The following is a 19299-nucleotide window of genomic DNA, read 5'->3' on the forward strand; positions in this document are numbered from 1 at the left end:
GGGTTGGGCCAGAGGAGTATTGTAGAAAAGAAAAAATGTGTTAATATGTTAAGCACTCCACTGGGAAGGGGCGGGATCCTTCCAGTCTGTAGGATTAAACACAGGCCGTTAAGAGCTACAAGTATTGGTATGCAAAACGGTCCTCTCCTGTGTCTACACTCCTTCTTCTCCGTCTCTCTCTCTCCACCCCTTCCCTCAGTCTCTGCCCCTTCGTCTGGCCTGAAGTCACCGTGTCAGCCGGCTGGTCTTTGTTTTCAAAGGGCGAATAATATGGAGGGGGGGGGCAGAGATGTATAAAAACAAAAGAAAACAGACAAAGAGAGTTGGGGGAAGAAGGGGAGACACTGAAATGCTGTCAGGAAAAGATGAATAATGCTTACTGCCGAGTGCAAGATGCAATAGATGCAAAAAAAAAAAACACTGAACAGAAGAGCTAAATCTTTTAATAAGTTTAAGAGAGGGAAGGAGGTGAAAGGAGAAGGGTGGAGATGAGAGGTGTGGTGGATATTAGTCTACTGTTAGTCTTGATCAAGAAACACTTAGTCTTAGTGGATTTTGAGCCCTCACAGCCAGGGAGCTAGCATGAGAGTCATGAGGCTTTTTATAGTGAGTGCAATGAGTGCAATGAAATGAGACAATGTTGATCCAGGAGCATGGTGCACCACAAAAGAACACAAACGCAAACGCTTTTAAATATGAAATACAGGACCAATAATCATGATACCTGAGCTAAAAATGATATAAATTACACACACAAATAATCTGCAAAGGAGACATAAACTTTTAAAGGTGTTAACACAGGTGTTGCAACCCATCAGTGGCCTTCTGAGACAGAGAAGACTTAGCCATATGGTTAAGAAAAACGTGTGATTCTCCTTTTACATTTCTGCCCAGTTACAGACAGATGGTTGCTGCTTCCTTGAGGGGCCATCAATCCATTCCACTGCAGTAAAGGTCAGGCACACCATATCAGGGTGTACTCCCTTACAAAGGCTGGATCAGAGGCCCTCTCACACACACACATCCAGAGCATGAGCGTTCCGCGATGCTTACCAAAGATTAATTATGAGCAGCGAGCGGTACGTGTAATACATGAGTTAAAAAGAAATATATGAATGAAAATAGAAAAGAACCACTACCATAGAGGGAGAATGAGAGGGAGACAGGTGAGAGTAACAGCAGTGTGTGAGGAAGATCAGAGAGAAGCAGGCTCTTGTGAAATGCCTCCCCTGAATGCCGGCCGTGTCTTCGCAGCCTAATAACATGAGGAGTCCGTGTACAACACTGGCTGGAAGACGTGTCCTTAACGAGCCCTGGCTGTGCTCCGCAGCCTTTCCTCCTGGCTCGTCAGACTCGCCCTCCCTCCGCTCCGCGTCCACAGCGTGTACCCTCGTCCTCCTCACCCCACACCTCTTCCCCACCCTCCCTCTCGCACACCTGTCCTCTCTCAAGGTCATTTACAGTATTTTTGATTGAGCTTTCCTCATGCCCATCGTGCAGCTGTTAAGCAGGATGAGACAGGCACCGACTGACTCTCCCTCCCCGAGAGCGGGACAGAGGAGTTGAGCGTGCCCTCCCATCAGAACACCTCAGCGCTGCTTTCGGGATCCCACAGTCCCTGTGGACCAGAGTATCCGTGGCTGGCAGTAGTGCAGAGAAGGCACAGAGAACAGAGATCGATTTTAGGACTATGATTCATTACCTTTCCTCTGGTATCAAACAAATGTGAGATGTGAAACCGTTGTGGCTAAAAATGTGATGGTAGGTTTTTTTTCTTTCTATTGCATTTCTGCAGCAGATGTTTAGTAATGCTATCAGACATTCTCTGGTGTGAAACCTCTCACACCAGTATAGTACTAATGGCAGATAAAATTTCTGGAAGCTTAGAAAAGGGTCCAGATCTGATGGCGATGTGTTTGATCTCGTGCTGGTAATCAGATTAGCTATACTGGTGTGCATTACACTGCATATTTTTCTCAACTCCTGCTCATCCATAGTAAAATATCCTGAGCCATGAACCCCCCCCCCCCCCCCCCCCCCCGCTGTTAATCTAAGGTGTGAATGTAAATACACACACACACACAGGGCTTTGCATAATTACTTATTTATTGGATGAGCCTATGTTATTCCTGTTATTAGCAAATAAAATAATAAACAACTCATAATAAACTCATCCATATTTTTAAAAAAAAACTACATAAAGATCTTTTTCTGTGGACTCTGGTGGATCTCACAAGACTCTCTGTACTTTCAGCAAGCTCCACTCCCACCTTTTGGGATCTGGCTAAAGCTGCTTGGCTAATGATGTTACAGCAGCAAGCTCTATCATTGGTCAATTACACTGTCAGTTATTGATGTTCTCCACAGGTCTGCCAATCAGCACTTATGCCAAATACTGCTACCGCAAGCTGCAGAAGGTTGCTGTGACCGGGGGCAAGAAGGTAAGAGGGGCAACCCTAACTACTGATCTGAGACCTGCTTATACTTTTCCCCTTACCAACTACTGTTTAACATTTGTTCGGAAATTCGGATTTTACATCAGCAAGCAAAGTCAAACAGGCGAACAGGACGGTTGACTACAAGTGACCTGCCTGCTCAAGGTAAACAGTAGTGGTTTGGCAGGTTATCTGTGAGGTTATTCATTTCAGAGCTGTGTGTCGCGGAGAGAAATATGCAGACACGGTCGTGTTGCAGGATGACAGCAAAGGGAGAGCAGGGAGGCCTAATGTGTTCAGGCTGGCCTCTGTCCGCTGCTGGGAAACGTAGTGCAGGCGCGCGCAAGTGCCTGCATGTGTTAGCAATCACAGGACCGGGCCCTTAGGAGAGTGGCAAGAGTAGCACTAACAGTGAGGAGGAGGGAGGTTACACACACACACACTCACACACACACACTCACACACACACACACACACACACACACACACACACACACACACACTCTCACACACACTCACACTCACACACACACACACACACACACACTCTCACACACACACACTCACACACACACACACACTCACACACACACACTCACACACACACTCACACACACTCACACACACACACACACACACACTTACACACACACACACACACACACACACACACACACACACGAAAACACAGAGAAGTTGTAAGAGCTGCAGTAGCTGGATCCTTCTCCCTCTCTGTGCTTCCTCCTGTTCCCACCCTGTAATCAGCCTCCCCACTGATGTCTCCACCGGGCTCTATTTTTAACGGCACATGGCGCAGCTGCACATTAGACCCTACGTGGACGAAAAGCAGACTGCAGACTGCTCGTCCGGCTTGCTGATGGGACATGGTGCTAAGGGCCGTGGTGGGGCGTGGGTCCTGCTGCCACATACCCATTCCCCTTCTCTCTTTCTCCGCTTCTCTCCCGCATAGGGCCTGCGGAAGCCCACGCTGGACGAGATCGACCACGGGCGCAACGCCATCGTGACACCCTCCCTGTTCGGCAGTGCCCTGGAGGAGATCATGGAGAGACAGGGAGAGCTGTTCCCCCAGCGGAGGCTGCCCTGGGTGCAGGTGCAGCTCTCGCACTGCGTGCTGGCCCTGGGCGGCGCACAGACTGAAGGCATCTTCAGGTGAGACGCGCAGCGAACCAGGCCGTGGACTTTCGTCAATGTAGTCTGACCATGAGAATAGCAAAAGCAAGCGGCAAACTACAGTCAGACTGGATTTCCCCAAGTATTTTACACACTGCTGTTACCTGATGCTTTTATCCAAAGCGACTTGAAGTTATGAATGAATAGAACTTGAATAATTGAAGGTTTACAGTCTTGCTCAGTGGCAGAGCTCAAACTGGCAACATACTGATTACGCAGCAAGTACCTTAACCATTGAGCTACCACTGCCCCAGCATCCTACTGCCAATAAAACCTCAAATATGGCAAACCAGGAGAGCCAAAACCAAGACAACTCGCAGCGTAATAAAGAGTTAATGATTTCTCCTATATAAATGTCTCGTCTAGTTAACTATAAAGCTGTAACAAACACATGTCTGAGACACAAATGACTAACGCCTCAGTCCAGTTTTATACCCTCCACACCCCCACTGGGCTCCTGGTGGCAGGGTGGTCCCTACCAGAGCCATTTGTCCAAACAAGTCCCTGTCTGTTTGATGTTTGGCAGGGAGAAATAAAATCAATTGCTTTAACCGTTTAAACAAAGCAGCATGTTTGTGCATGAGCCCAGCTGATATGTGTGGGGTTGTCTTTGTTTTTTGTTTTTTTTTATCTCCAAGTCAGGCTTGGTTTTGCCTTAATGAGATTCATAGCCAAAGAAGCTTAAATTACAGTGCTGTCTCTATTCCGGGCTGTTGCAGGGATGAGAACACAATGCACCACATTTATCAGACTTCTTAGAACCGTGAGAACTGATCCAGGGTCAGTTCTTGCCTTTTTACATCGCACTGAGTACAGAAATATGACAAAGATAGGCCTGAACTTCAATCGGCAGTCTTATTCAGATGTGCTTAGTAAATATGGTCCATATGGGTCCATAACTAGGGTGTGTATAAGTGTGCAGACATGAAAAAAGACGCATTCTTTCCATCTTTCCCTATCTGTTTGCTAATAATCTGTTTTTATGATGCCCGTGACCAGTGGGAGTCCACTCAGGAACTCCGTCACGGGCAGCTTGTTTTGAATCGGCTCAGGTCGGCAGAATCTCCTGTTTTGAGCAACGCCCCATATCGAAGTGTTTTCCACTTGATATTCACGTCAGAGCCATTGTGTATTACCAGAGTAGTGGGCTTCCTCACATTGGGTGTAAATAAGTACAGATACATGGAGAAACACAGCGTGTCCAGTAAGGACTGGAGCCGCCCCCGACATCCTAATTCCAGTAAACTATTCAGAACATTTGTGGTGCATCCCACACTGGGAGACGCGTTGCATACATATCCACCCATACACAAAACAATGTTCATATCAGGGCATGCCTTGTACCAGTCTAAGATCAATACAGTTGATTGCATGCTGTAAACTAGTGCCACCTAGTGGTGAGCACCAGTTCGTTAATAAAAATGCTAACAGAACGATATTGGTGATTTTATACTGCAGGGTACCAGGAGACATCGATGAAGTAAATGCCCTCAAACTTCAAGTGGACCAGTGGAAAATTCCAGAAAATCTCTCAGACCCTAACGTCCCAGGTAAATTGTTTTTTAAAAATTCATTTTATTGTAACCTAATCTCTGACTAGCTGCGTGTGTATGTTGGTTTTTCCGACCTGTGATAATCTGTGAAGAATAAAATGAAGAGTGAAAGACTGTCTGTCTGTCTGTCTGTCTGTTACTCTTCATTCATCTTCATATGAAAGGTGTGGAACATTTGGAGTAATAGAAACTATCCCTCTCCCCCCCAGCTTCTCTGTTGAAGCTGTGGTACCGAGAGCTGGAGGAGCCAGTCATTCCACAGGCGTTCTATAAGCAGTGCATCAGCCACTACGAGGACCCTGAGGCAGCCATCAGTGTAGTGCAGTCCTTACCAGAGCTCAACAGACTGGTGCTCTGCTATTTCATCCACTTCTTACAGGTATCACACACACACACACACACACACACTCACATTATGGGTTAAGACAATTCACTATTCACTGCTGCTACATATTGCCATACAATTCTAACCATCTAACCCCACAGGTGTTTGCCCAGCCAGTGAACGTGAGCAAGACAAAGATGGACGTGAACAACCTGGCCATGGTGATGGCTCCCAACTGCCTGCGCTGTCAGTCGGATGAGCCACGGGTCATCTTCGAGAACACGCGCAAAGAGATGTCCTTTCTCCGCATGCTCATCGTGCACCTGGACACCAGCTTCATTAAGGGCCTCATCTGACCCCTCAGCCCTGACCTCTCACCCCTCCACTCGTCCAATCAGCTCTGAGTGGCCAGTCCCACACTCGGGACTTCGTACCACCTCTAATGAATCCTTCTTATTCGGTTGCCTCTGTCTTTTTTAGCTTTTAGAAGAGAACAAAAGATTTCTTAAAGGATATCTTAAAGGAAGTGTCTGACGAATTTCTCTGATGTGGCCCATGCGCTCTCGGAGCCGTGCGGAGTTCGCCCCATTCGGCTAACAGACTTTTACAACTGGAATCACCAGCAAGTAAAGCCTCAGGCTTGTGACTCACTGATTCCCTGAATCCAAGCTTCCCCTGAATCGTTTGACCCGTTTCGTTTTTGGGAATCTTCACCAGGAATCAACCACGCAGCCGCCTGACAATCGAGTGTTCTAAGCAAAACACACAGGACTACGAATGACGCAGGAGCACTCCGAACCAAATAAACAGGGTCTTCGGCTCCTTGGACTATCACTACTAGTTCTGTCCTCTCTGGAAAGCAGGGTTTGTACACCGAGACACGAGCAATGCTCCTCCTGTTGTGTAATTTAAAGTGGTATGAGTGTGTTGGGTGTTACGAGTGTTATGTGTATGCTGTGAAGAAGCTTCTGCTCCGTTTTTGTGTCAAAGGCCGGGGTTGGGGGGGGGGGGGTTGGTGCATGGCGTCATAACAGCCAACATCCAAACGCCTGAGTCTTCTCCAGGCTCCGGTGCACGGCCTCCTCTCTCCACCTGAGAGAGAACCGCTAGCCCAGCCAGCTATTTTTAGCCGCTAGCAGGTCAGCAGAAAGGCATGCGTTCACTAAGGACTCCTCATTGTTGATCACTGAGAGAGAACGCACACTTTGGCAGTTAAAAACCCTTCGCAAGCCTGACTCTGAGCATTGTTTGGGAAGCGTATTTTTGTACTGTGCTATTCCCAAAAGCTTTAAAAGGAGAAGGGGGAGATTCCATATTTCCAAAGAGCAGTTAAGGAGAGGCGCAGGAGGATGGTGAGAGCGCATTTAGCTCAGCAGGCGAAGTTTGGGGTTTAGCGCCCAGTGTGGGCCTGAGATGGCTCGTGGTTTGGCAGGAGGCTGTGCTAGAGTGCCTTTGCTCATACACACACACACACACACACACACACAGACAGAGGTCCCACTTCTATTTTAAAGCTTGGGGGCCCCAAACGAGACAGTTCCACCAGCCAGAAAATAGTCTGGTGAGGCCCCAAACGAGACAGTTCCACCAGCCAGAAAACAATCTGGTGAGGTTGGCATGCTCCAGGGTCTCCACAACTGGACGTCTGGGTCCATCCGCACCGGGCAGCATGCTACCACACGTTTACAACAGCCCAAGTCATCTTCCCCCGCTGCTGGGGAGAAAGCGAGCCGACTACCCTGCCCTGGGCCCCCCGCGGTGGAGAGAGCCTCTCCGGTCGGAATCGCTGACATAGCAGGAGCATTTCGGGACATTGCTTCCATAGTCGCACGTCTCCTGAAATGAGCAACCTGATTGGAAGATGTAATGCAGCCCCCGCTGGGAGAAGAGAAAGGCACCGACGTCTTAGAGGGCAGAACAGCACGTCCATCTCACTGGAGTTTCTCTTATTCTGTATATATGACCATATGTGAATAGCAGTGTGCTCTCCACTTCTCTCCACACGTGTCTTTACCCCGACTTTATATGTTTCGCGTCCATTCAGGTGTGTGTGTTATTTCTTGGTCTGAATGTAATCCTCCCTTTCTTTTGGGGAATTCTGTCGAACGGTCAAAAGGACTGTAGTGGATTACTGTCACCCAGAAGCTGTGTGCTGTCGACTCCCCCTGTATTGCACTTAATCGCATCCCTCCCCATTTCTGGGTCGCTCTCACTCCTGCAGGGACTGATAACCTCTGAGCCTGACTGTAAACACACACGTGTGTCGTGCACAGCGGCCAGTGGCTGTCAGGGCAACACACCTGATGTGCATTTCAGTTTCCATCCATTCTCAAAGAAAGAATAAAATCTGTACATTTGCAGGATTGTATAAAAGAAAAGTGTCCCGAGCATCTTTTTTCCTTCATTTCTCCCTCACTCATGTAGTCATGTAAGAAAGTATACATGTAGGTACTGGGGATTGTTCTGTTGCTTACGATACCAGTTTCTTATAAAGTATTTAGCTTTTTAAAACCATCCATTTTAGCCTGTAAGGTAAGTGACATACAGATGGTCAGAACCCCACCAACCACTACACACACACACACACACACACACACACACGCGTGCGCGCGCGTGCGCTGTGACTGAAGACAAGAGTTTTCTCTACCCATTAACCACCACAACTCTTTAAGTTCCAACTTACACAGGTGTCTTAGATTCTGAATGTCTTTCAGTCAGTCATAAACTCTTTGTCCATGCCATCAAGATGTAAACCATATTGTGTCTGCTGAAGAAAGGATGACGTGGCAGGAAATCTAATCAGCTCAGAAACCCTTTGATCCACGTGTAACGTTCTCAGTATATGGATACGGGATCTTCTTGTCCTGTGTGTCCCAGCTAGCGCTTCTTCATGCACTTAACAGGATTTAAAGATGGGGAGTCGTGATCCCGCCGCAGAGGGCTGTGCGTGTAGACACATGCACTCTAGCCAGAAAGTGAGACGGAATGTGTGTGCAGTCAGAAAGTATGCGGCGATCAAGGGGTTTTGATGTCTGAACGACACGTTTCCACACTAGCAATAAACAAACAGCAAATGCCACATTTGAAAAAGATCTCAGACCATCAGCAGGACATGGTGTGGAGGAAAAAAATCCAAAAGGAACGTGTGTTATCGTAGTAGATGTCTGCTGCCCTCTTGTGGCTAAAAAAAAAAAGCCAACCTTTTTTTACAGACATTCATTTGTCAGAATTTTGTCCTCAAAACAAGACATCAGCTTGTGCAGGCTGGGGCCAGTGTCTCCGTTGGACAGGCCGGTTCATTTTTACCTTTCTACATTATTTTTCTCATATTAGGCCATATCAAATGATGCATTGGTTGATAAGTATTACATCAATGTTCTGTATCATTAAACTATCTATTTATTTATTTGTGCTAGTCTACTTGATTTAGAATAAAGGCCTATATATACAAGTAGGTTTTTTATCTGACAAAAACATGAGATTTTTAACATAGTGGAATGTTCCGATCAAGGTTGATGCCTTTGATGCAACAGACAATCAAAAAATTATATATAAACACACAAGCGTTTCAGTAATCAATGGCAGCTAGCTAGCTCATGGTTGGTGGTTTTTCCCATGAACAGACTAGGATACACTTAAACAGAAAAGAACCACAAACAGCATGTGTTACAAAAGTACTGATTGCTATGCTATGGCCCTCCATGTATTTTCTTTAACTTCTACATGTTTTGCTTGTTACAGCTTCTCTCTTATAGCTTCTAAAGCATGCTAACATTGGGACTCTGTAGATCCATCAGTGAGTGAAAAGGCTTCTTCTAGGCCGACCCAATAGGCGGTCAGCAAAAATTCAGCCAAACCAAGATTAAGCCTCCGTGTGGTCACTCAGTAATGAAGCCTTCCTAGTGTTTGAGAGTACATACGCAGAGCATCCAGGATAATCTGAATCCAGTTTTAATACACAGTCTGATATGAACTGGCAAATCCTGCAAACTGCAAGTTTACTGCAAGATTGCAAATCACTAAAGTGGAGAATGATTCAGCAAATCTCAATATTTTATACACACACACACACACACACACACACACACATATATTAAATATGTAGAGGTAGACAAAATTACAGTATGCAAGATTTCCAAAGAAACAGGAAACTGAAAGACCTCTGTGAAACACCCACACATGTGTGTGAGAGAAAGGGGAAGAATATACAAGGGTAATCATTTTTTCCAGTTTTAAGTCTCTGGTTCTTTGTTGCCCCCTTAAATTGCCTCTGCTTAATTATGGGCTTTTTTTTACTGTGGTTGTTGTGATGCTTTGTATGTAGATGGGTATTATTTTGTATTGAAATATTGTAATGATGCTTTTTGAGCTTGCATGTTCTGCTTCCAATGATTTATAAGATTAGCCTTTCATACTACTGCTTATGTTTGTTTTGCTCCATTTCCCTTTTCAAATCTCACTACAAAGTGAAAAGGTTGAATCCTAAGTCTTATTCTTCACTTTATCTCCTTCCTAGCCTCAAACCACTTTATAATCATTTATATAATCTAAGTTTTAACGTAGTTACTGAACAATTCACAAATATTATGCCTTAAGATTGATAATATTAACACGGAGTTTAATTATTTTAGGAAATATACTGTGCCTTATATATATGCTGCGATGCTGTCTGATCAGCTGCACGTGTGAAACCAGCTGGTCCCAAAGAAAGGTGAGATCACTACTGCCAACAGGTTTAGATGTAGAAGGGTTAGAGTTTAGATGTAGTAGGGTTAGAGTTTAGCTGTAGTAGCTTTAGAGTTGAGATGTAGTAGGGTTAAAGTTGAGGTGTAGTAGGTTTAGAGTTTAAATAGGGTTAGAGTTTAGATGTAGTAGAGTTAGAGTTGATATGTAGTAGGTTTAGAGTTTAGATGCAGTAGGGTTAGAGTTTAGATGTAGTAGGTTTAGAGTTCAGCTGTAATAGGGTTAGAGTTTAGATAGGGTTAGAGTTTAGATGCAGTAGAGTTAGAGTTGATATGTAGTAGGGTTAGAGTTCAGCTGTAGTAGGGTTACAGTTTAGATGCAGTAGGGTTAGAGTTTAGATCTATTAGCTTTAGAGTTGACATGTAGTAGGGTTAGAGTTCAGCTGTAGTAGGGTTAGAGTTCAGATGTAGTAGGGTTAGAGTTTAGATGTAGTAGGTTTAGAGTTTAGATAGGGTTACAGTTTAGATGCAGTAGGGTTAGAGTTTACATCTATTAGCTTTAGAGTTGACATGTACTAGGGTTAGAGTTCAGCTGTAGTAGGGTTACAGTTTAGATGTAGTAGGTTTAGAGTTGACATGTAGTAGGGTTAGAGTTTAGATGTAGTAGGGTTAGAGTTTAGATGTAGTAGGTTTAGAGTTTAGATACAGAAGGGTCAGAGTTTAGATGCAGTAGGGTTAGAGTTTAGATGTAGTAGGTTTAGAGTTTAGATGTAGAAGGGTTAGAGTTTAGATGCAGTAGGTTTAGAGTTTAGATGTATTAGGTTTAGAGTTTAAATTTGGTAGGTTTAGTAGCATTTAAGGCGGAAACACATGTTGGATTGCCATCGTCCTATAAACTTATTCAAAACTCATCTCTAGTCACGAGAACGCTCCTTCGCTTTTTGCACATTCCCTCTCAGATATTCAGAATTATTTTATTTTTAAATTATATTTGGATAATGTTGATGTCTTGTTGGTGATGTTGTTATTCTTCCATATTTATATTTTACAGATGATTACCCTAAACCAGTAAGATTTTCCACATTCAGGTAACAAAATTTTCACATACAGTATTGGATTGGATAAAAATACACAAATAAACAAACAAACAATACCCAACTCAAAATCTAAATTGCAAACTGTTTATGTATTATTTGAAAATCTAAATTTAATTCTCCTACAGAGGGAATATGATATGGTACAAAAGCATTAAATCAATTCAATTTATTCAAAGATTTTTATACAATTTGTAAATTTTGGCTAACACTGCCCCCTGTTGGCGCTTAATGGCGTTGCCGTTAGAGGTTGAGCAAGACAAGCGTGTTATTGGCAAAGGTAAACATCCCCCGATTTCTATAAGAAATAAGTTAGCAATGTAATCAAAACCAACTGCGTTACAAGAACACATCAAGTGAGTATTTTTAAAATGCTTTATCCCCTAAGATATTGCTTGGGCTATATAGCCTACATAATGTGGTGATTTCAAAGACTATGTCTACTCTATGCAACGTAGCCTAGTCGTCACCGTTAGACAAACAGAATATGCTGGATATTTAACTAAACTCTTAGCAAGTTAAAGCCTCCATTGCGTGTAATAGACCAGGCAGAATGCGCTAAAACAGCTAGAGGGACAATCTGAATAGACTGGACGTGAGCTCACTGGCGTCGACTGCTTAGAATACATTATGGCGGTTTAAAATAAAATAACCGAGTGGGTGTGAATGTAATAACCCACTTAAATGAACGTAAATTATGCTGAAAATTAATTCTGGAGATGCACACCTCCCCCCTCCCAAAAAAACAAACAAAACCAAAAAAAGGGGGAAAAAAAACCGGAGAGTGCAATACCAGCAAAAGCCGAAAAGGGCATCACTCGAGCAAAATTACGCGACCGGAGAATGGAGTCCCTGGCGCGCATGCGCGGACCCAGCGCCACCTCGTAAGCGCCGGCCTGGCTCGCGCCGCCTCGCCGGAGAAAACAAACTGCGTGGATAACAGACGCACGCGACTCGCAGGACTCGGCCAGCGCTTGAGGACTGTTTATGTAGAGACCTGGAATAAAGCTGCCCTGCAACTTGAGGTAAGCGGCTCTCTCCCCCCGTTATACATAACGCGAGTGTATGCAAATGTAGACAAACGACTTCAGTGTAAATTAAAAATAGATCAAAATAAAATGTTATCCATGGTGATGATGCTGCTGCTGTTATGATTAAGCGAAACTTGTGCATGTGCTCCTCTGAGGCTAACCGGCACTGAGAAATCATTTGGAAGGAAAAAAAATAATAAATGCGTGCGTCAGGTCGTTTGGCAGCTAGCGACCTCCGATTTAGCCCGATGCGCGTTAAATGTGTGCTGCCGTCTTTGAACGAGCAAATGACTTTGGTTGAAGTTGTGCCTCGTCTTCCTGAGTCATAATTACGGCAGTCCCGTGCATCGAGTAGGCCGAAAGGAGGCCGCTGAGAAATTCCTAGTTGACTGGCAGCCGGTTGAACCAACCGGATCGCTCGAATCAGCATCCGTCAGCGCTCTCTGCCAATCACCTTTTGTGCTAGCCGTGTGCATCGTGGCGAGCGGGCGAACAATGTAAAATGTCTAAATAGGATAACGTATTGATATAATCCAGATATGTGCTTAAATATTTGTCTGCGTTACTTCTTGCTTATGTAATATGCCGTTTATGTGCTTACACTTTCTCTTTCGTAGCTAGCCACAGCATGCTAGGGCAGCTCATGAACACGTTCGCTGACAACGTTGCGCCCACGTTTCTCCACTTTTGCATGCGAAGTGGAGGAAAAGTTTGAAGACGCGGAGCCAGCTGTATTCATTTGCTGTCTTTCGTGGCCGGTGCTCCCCCTCGTCTGCGCGTACGAAATGTCTGTTCTCGTTCAGTTCGTTGCGAATGAGCGTTTTCTCGCAAACTCGGACGGGGACGAGGCGCTCGCTTTGACAAGGTAAACAACGAGGAGGAAACGCTATTGCGCGCCATTTGCGCCTTTCAGACCGCTCTCTGCGCCCTGGTCACGGAGAAGAAGGCGTTTCGGACGAGGCTCGCTGTGCCTCTCTGTCTTAACCGCGTTGGATCACCGCGATTTTAAACGCCGATCGCGTTGTTTGGCACATGGGAGACGGTTTGGACTCCTTGACGTGACTACGCACGGCGCCTGCGTGAGAGGACAGGATTGGACCAAATCTGCCTGAAGTCACGCTCGTAGAAACGCTCGTAGCTCCGCTTTTCACGGAAATGTTATAAATAAAGACGAAATGTTGCCGTTTCCTAAAGGCAGTGTTGTTGCTTCCAAATACGTGGCTAATCCGGTGCTTCTTATCTGTAATAATATCATTTAAGCACTGTAGAGATATGGAAACGGTCTATAGAATAAAGCGGAGTTAAAGAATTGCGTGTTACCTTGATTAATAGAGATTAAATTTATTATTATTATTATTATTGCATTTTGCTTTTATAATGTGTTGTATTTGATTAGTATACCTAATAAAACAGTTGCACCTTATTGATATCAACGAAAAAAACTTCTGTTTTGCCTGTGGACGAACTATGAGTACCTGTTATTATACAGTTATTACACAGTAGCTGACTTGTGCATTTTGGTTTTACTTTTGGAATATGTAAAGCTGTAAGAGATCCCAATTAAGGCTCTCAGATTTATCCCCTTTGGACTGCCCAACTCTGAGCGTCTCTCTTTAAAAAATGTCTCACTGTAACAGTGTGCTTGGGTAAGATCCTCCACCTGTGTAATTGCTGCTTTCAGTGATGGAGTGGGTCTGCAGACTCTGATTATAAGATTTGGAGCTCAGGTCTGCCTGCAAAAGGTTCTCGGGAACACGCCAGACTGCGGCCCCTGCCACTAGAGGGAGCGAATGAACGCAGTCTTCCTTTGTGTCGCAGTCTTGTGCGTTGTCATGATGACTGGTTGTTCCCAGTTTGCTGTGATTCAGTATCCCCCCCACCCCGCCCCCCACCCCAAGCCCTGAGCTTGGAGGATTTTCCGAGACATTGCAGAATCTGATTGTAGGTTACAGTGTGACACTCTGAATTTACTGATGTGCAGTTTTTTACAGTTACTGTTATTTAAAGCCCTGCTCAGGAAGAGCTGAACCACTCCCACGGCATCTTTAGGGTACCTCTTCAATAACAGATAACAAGCGTGCTATAAATATAAAAAAAGAAAATATATATATATATATATATATATATATATATATATATAAAATATACACACACACACACACACACACACCCACACAAGTTCTTGGCAGAAAATGATAAGTGATAATTAGCACCTTTTTGTGGCTGAGACTGATGTCCAGTAATGTTTTTTGAACACTAATTTGTATGTGCAGTGCAGTAGGTGTGCAGCTAAAAAGCTTAACAGCATCTACATATAAAATCAGTGTACTGTGATTCCTGTTTTGGGTAAAAGGGTGTGCGGAGTAGCTGATATGGAGATGCAGCAATTTTGGGCAACCAAAATTATCTGTTTATTTTTGTTTTGTTTTATTTTGTATCAAGTTAACTGTACAGTGACTCAGGTTTTGACTCACGATATTAAACTCCGCATGTACTATGAATATCTGTCGCATGTGTGCATGCGTGTGTGTGTATGTTAATGTGTTTGATGAGTGTGTGTGTGTGTGTGTGTAGTTGTTTATGGGTGAATGTTTGTGCGTGGGTGTGAGAGTTGCTGAGTGCCAGAAGAGTGGGGGATTAGCACCAGTGGAATAGTAACTTGCGAAGGGAAGAGGGTGCCATCACTGCCTCCATTGTGTCCTGCAGGTCGGCAGGACGCGCACAGCATGACTAAGACACCCCCTCACCGTCGGGGGATCACGTTTGAGGTGGGGGCGCCACTGGAGGCCCGGGACAGCCTGAAGAACTGGTTAGTGTTTCCTCTCTCTCTCTCTCTCTCTCTCTCTCTCTCTCTCTCTCTCTCTCTCTCTCTCTCTCTCTCTCTCTCTCTCTCTCTCTCTCTCTCTCTCTCTCTCTCTCTCTCCCCCTCCTCCTCTCCTTCCGCTCCGCTATGAGCCCTGACTCGGGCACAACTGTCCGAGCCCCGCTCCGTGCTCTCACACTCGCTCACCTCGTCTCCCTGTCCTTTACCCCTGTCGGAGAATGACAGACCGCGGGGTGTCCATAATGGATTCACATGGATAGTGGCAGATAGAAAGGGAGATGCACCGAGAGATGTATAAAGATGTAGATAGTGAGTCAGACAGCAGAGATCTGAAGGCCAGCGGAGAACTGAAGCCTAATCTCCGCCGGATTCTTGCAATAGAATGTTCCATATCAAATCATAAATAAAGGCATATATCAAACCACACATAAATGAAAAAACAGATGCTTCAATCAATAGTCTTGTAGTTTATACGACAAGACGTGTGTTTATTATGTAGCATATGTGCATAAAGCTGTTTTTTCCCCAATTTTGAATTGGAAGTAAGAATCTAAAACCATATTTTGCAATCATAAGGAATGCTTCGGGAATGCCCGGTAATATTAGACCCGTGCGGATGTATTTTAAGGCCTCTGAGGGCTCCCTCTGGTGGGCCAGGGAGGCAGGTACACTGATCAAGTTTATATGATGGCAGTGTCTGATGATTTTTGCTTTATTGTAGTAGGTGTACTCACCCAATTTTGCCCCCATGTGGGTCCCTTGCAGACACAAACTCAAGTTTTGTTGGCCAAGATCTTTTTCAGCGTCCCATTTGTGAGGTGTGTTTGTGATGGGACACTCTGCACAGTTACCATGGTGATCTCTCATTTGGAAAAGTCCTTGACATCTTGTACTGGAGCTCTGATCAGCAGTGTTACCAAAGTGCCTGATGATTTGGATGTGTGATGTCACAGCTCACTGCATAGGTTTCTTTCGCTTTTTTTGTAAAAATCGATCAAGAAATTCTGCAATTGTAACCTTGGCCGCCCTCTTGAACTGACACTCGGCGTAGAAAGAAGAAAAAAAAAAACCCAACATCCTAAAAGTATTTGGTGACCGTATCGGTTGTAGCGTTTGGATCGTTGAGAAAGGTCAGATTTTTGGAACTCTTCACTAGCAGACAGCATTTTATTTATTTATTTTTCCCGCATGACGACTGTGCAGGTATGCTGCCAGCATTGAGAAGATCGATTACGAGGACGAGAAGGTGCTGATCCATTACAGGCAGTGGAGTCACCGCTACGACGAGTGGTTTGACTGGAGCAGCCCCTACCTGAGGCCCGTGGAGCGCATCCAGCTGCGGAGGCAGGGCCTACAGGAGCACAGCACAGCTCCGGTGACCATCTCCAAAACCCATAGTCGCTTGGTTTACTCGGACAGTTACAGTTCGGCCTCTCTGGTAATGCTTCTCTCTCCCAGTAATGCTTGTCTTTCGCTTCCTTTAGGGCTTTCACATCAACCAGAAAGTCCTGGCCTGCTGGTCAGACTGCCGCTACTACCCTGCTAAGATCCTCTCTCGCAATAAAGATGGTGCGTGGTACCTGGGGGTGGAGGTGTCCTTTTAAATACAAACTAACTATGAGCTTCTTACCACTGTGGTCACCACCAAATGGCCTTAAATGCGTAGCTGTAGTTTGTCTAGCAGGAGAATGGAATTGAATGCAGCAGTGTGCCGGCTGTACACCTGATGGCTGTTTTGCTCCGTCTCAGACTCTTACACAGTGAAGTTTTTCGATGGCGTCATCAAGAGTGTGAAGGGAATAAAAATCAAGCCTTTCAGGAAGCAGGTGAGAAGCCCTCTGCTGCGGCGATAAGGCGGAACAGGGATTGGGGAATAGGGAGTTCTACTATTTGTGTTAGACTTATTACCATATTTATATTACGTTTGTATTTTGTCGATAGTCTCGTCTTGGAGTCTTGAGATAAAGGGTGCAGACGGTTGGGTCCTGCAGAGGTGGGCTCACCCAAAGGCTCTCTGTGTCCCGCAGGGCTCGAACAACAAGGCCAGGTCACAGGGCCGCAGGCAGGGCCCCCCCAGGAACGACTGGAAGCCCAAAGAAAACAGCACGGACAAGATCGGCGACCGCAGTGACCAGGACAACGACTCGGAGGAGCACGAGGAGGACGAGGAGGAGGAGGGAGAGCTCGCGGGAGCAGAGCAGGGTCCTGCCGAGCCGTGGGATGGTGCTGGCAGGGCAGAGGAGGACAAGGCGAACAGCACCACCGGGAGAGGGGAGGGGCCGCCCGGCGGAGACGGGGAGGGGCCGCCCGGCGGAGACGGGGAGGCAGGGAACGGTGGAGAGGAGGCGCCAGAAGCGGACAGAAGGGAGGAGGAGGAGGAGGAGGAGGAGGAGGAGGAGGAGGAGCAGCAAGCTGGAGCACTTCCCAACGGCAGCCGGGAGAGCAGTGGGGAGAAAGACGAGACAACGGAAGCCAGTTCGGGTCTGGCCAGGCGTACGAGGGGAAAGGCAGCCGAGGGTAGGGCGGTGTTTCTATGAATATTATCCAAATGCTTGGGCAAAAGATCTCTTTACCTCTCTCTGTGTGTGTGTGTGTGTGTGTGTGTGTGTGTGTGTGTGTGTGTGTGTGTGTGTGTGTGAGAAGCTCTTCCCCAAGCTAAAATTTCTGCCGGTGTTTATATTTGCATGGCCACTTTTTTAACGATGTTCACCAGCACCATGCGCTGGCAACGTAAAGGCACGTTGTAGTGTATAGTGTGGTGCACATGCCCTGCTCGAGTGCTCTGGGTCTGATGATGGTCAGCAGGATCTTTTATTCATGTTTATTTATGCTGAGTCATATGGAGCTTTGGCTTGTGCGCCTCTCGCAGGCAGAGATGCAGAACGACCCAACGTGCCGGAACTGAGGAAGAGACGCCCCTCTGCGGGCCAGACGCCTCCGTCCAAGAGGAGCAGAGCCAACTCCAGCACAGGTCCAGACATGATGTCCATCTCTCCCTCCACCTCCCTCTCTCTCTCTCTCTCTCTCTCTCTCTCTCTCTCCCCCCCGTCTCTACCTGTGTACTCCTCACACGCCCCTGACAGACCTGCCTCTCACACCCATGCAGACAGAAACGGACGATCACAGATCAGGTCTGCTAGATCTGATTCTGCTCCAGGGAGCTTAGACAATAAGGATGGCCACAACCAACCAGATCGCCCAGAGGACCCTAAACCTACAGAACAAACTGGGCCCACCTCTGATCTTGGTGCGTTTGTGTGTCCGCGTGTGTGTGTTTGTGTGTGTCTGATAACCTGGGCGGCGATTATGAAAAATGTCAGTTTAGGACATTTTATCAAAGCGCGTGACTGTGTGGTGCTGAACTGCAGAGAAATAAATGGAATCTGATCATTTCTGTCATGTTTCCCAGCAACGTTGCTCCAAAGGCAAGTCCACCTTCCAACCACGAATAAATACAGCAGGGAACCATGTGAGTACCGCTACACCTCTGCAACAGTCTTTCTCATACACACACAAACACACACACTCTCTCTCTCTCTCTCTCTCTCTCTCTCTCTCTCTCTCTCTCGTAATGCTCTCTCCTCACCCCACCCCAGTGTATCGGGTCATCAAAAACCAGCCCCCACCCATTCTGTCCATCGAGCTGGACCATAACCCGTTCAAGTGTCAGGTTCCTGGCTGCCCCAAGTCCTTCCGCAAGGCCTCCCTCTTGCACTACCACATGAAGTACTACCACTCGGAGAGCGACCTGAGTCCCCCGCGTGGGGTCCCAGCCCACGCCCCCGACCACCAGGAGACCCCCCGCAGACGCCGCACAGCTTCCGCATCGCTAGGTGGGCGTGCACACACACCCCTCCCCCGGACAGGCGGGGATTAACAGCTGTTCAGGTATAAACTGTGGTGTGGATGCTTCTGCAAACGTAAATAACTGGGCTAAGGTGCCCTGATGGAAGTAGACCGGGCGGGATTTTCACTTGAGCTTGAACAGGGCGTTGGCGACGTTTGGAGGTTGTTGATGGTGCCGAGTGTTGTCGGTCGAGCGTTTTATGACCGTATCCTCGTCGGAAAACGGCCTTCCACATTCCCAGAATGTTTCTTCCCCTGCTCACCTCACACCCAGCAGATGAGCAAACTATTAGCTCCAGGGTTTTGCCGCGTGGTTAT

The 19299-nt window shown here is 46.3% G+C and overlaps 2 protein-coding genes across 5 annotated transcripts in view; both read left to right on the top strand.

Moving 5' to 3' along the window:
- arhgap46b (Rho GTPase activating protein 46b) overlaps positions 1 to 7587 on the top strand; it is a 53414-nt gene extending 45827 nt beyond the window's left edge. For all 3 annotated transcript variants that reach the window (XM_035522396.2, XM_081706630.1, XM_081706631.1), the window contains 5 exons: positions 2368 to 2441; positions 3406 to 3605; positions 5085 to 5176; positions 5389 to 5558; positions 5666 to 7587. In XM_035522396.2, the coding sequence (XP_035378289.2) occupies positions 2368 to 2441; positions 3406 to 3605; positions 5085 to 5176; positions 5389 to 5558; positions 5666 to 5860 (731 nt within the window). In that variant the 3' untranslated portion in view covers positions 5861 to 7587. The remainder of the gene's footprint in view (positions 1 to 2367; positions 2442 to 3405; positions 3606 to 5084; positions 5177 to 5388; positions 5559 to 5665) is intronic.
- A 4529-nt stretch (positions 7588 to 12116) lies between these two features.
- The window catches only part of phf20b (PHD finger protein 20, b), a 12908-nt gene continuing 5725 nt past the window's right edge, over positions 12117 to 19299 (top strand). Inside the window, exons 1-10 of one of the 2 annotated variants that reach the window (XM_081707148.1) lie at positions 12117 to 12305; positions 15018 to 15120; positions 16339 to 16510; positions 16620 to 16704; positions 16885 to 16961; positions 17163 to 17652; positions 18005 to 18106; positions 18242 to 18382; positions 18545 to 18604; positions 18732 to 18968. In XM_081707148.1, the coding sequence (XP_081563274.1) occupies positions 15038 to 15120; positions 16339 to 16510; positions 16620 to 16704; positions 16885 to 16961; positions 17163 to 17652; positions 18005 to 18106; positions 18242 to 18382; positions 18545 to 18604; positions 18732 to 18968 (1447 nt within the window). In that variant the 5' untranslated portion in view covers positions 12117 to 12305; positions 15018 to 15037. The remainder of the gene's footprint in view (positions 12306 to 15017; positions 15121 to 16338; positions 16511 to 16619; positions 16705 to 16884; positions 16962 to 17162; positions 17653 to 18004; positions 18107 to 18241; positions 18383 to 18544; positions 18605 to 18731; positions 18969 to 19299) is intronic. The other variant, XM_081707149.1, reaches the window with a different exon arrangement.

Source organism: Electrophorus electricus, chromosome 24 (genome assembly GCF_041902795.1).
Source record: "Electrophorus electricus isolate QZ-2024a chromosome 24, ASM4190279v1, whole genome shotgun sequence".
Classification (NCBI taxonomy): domain Eukaryota; kingdom Metazoa; phylum Chordata; class Actinopteri; order Gymnotiformes; family Gymnotidae; genus Electrophorus; species Electrophorus electricus.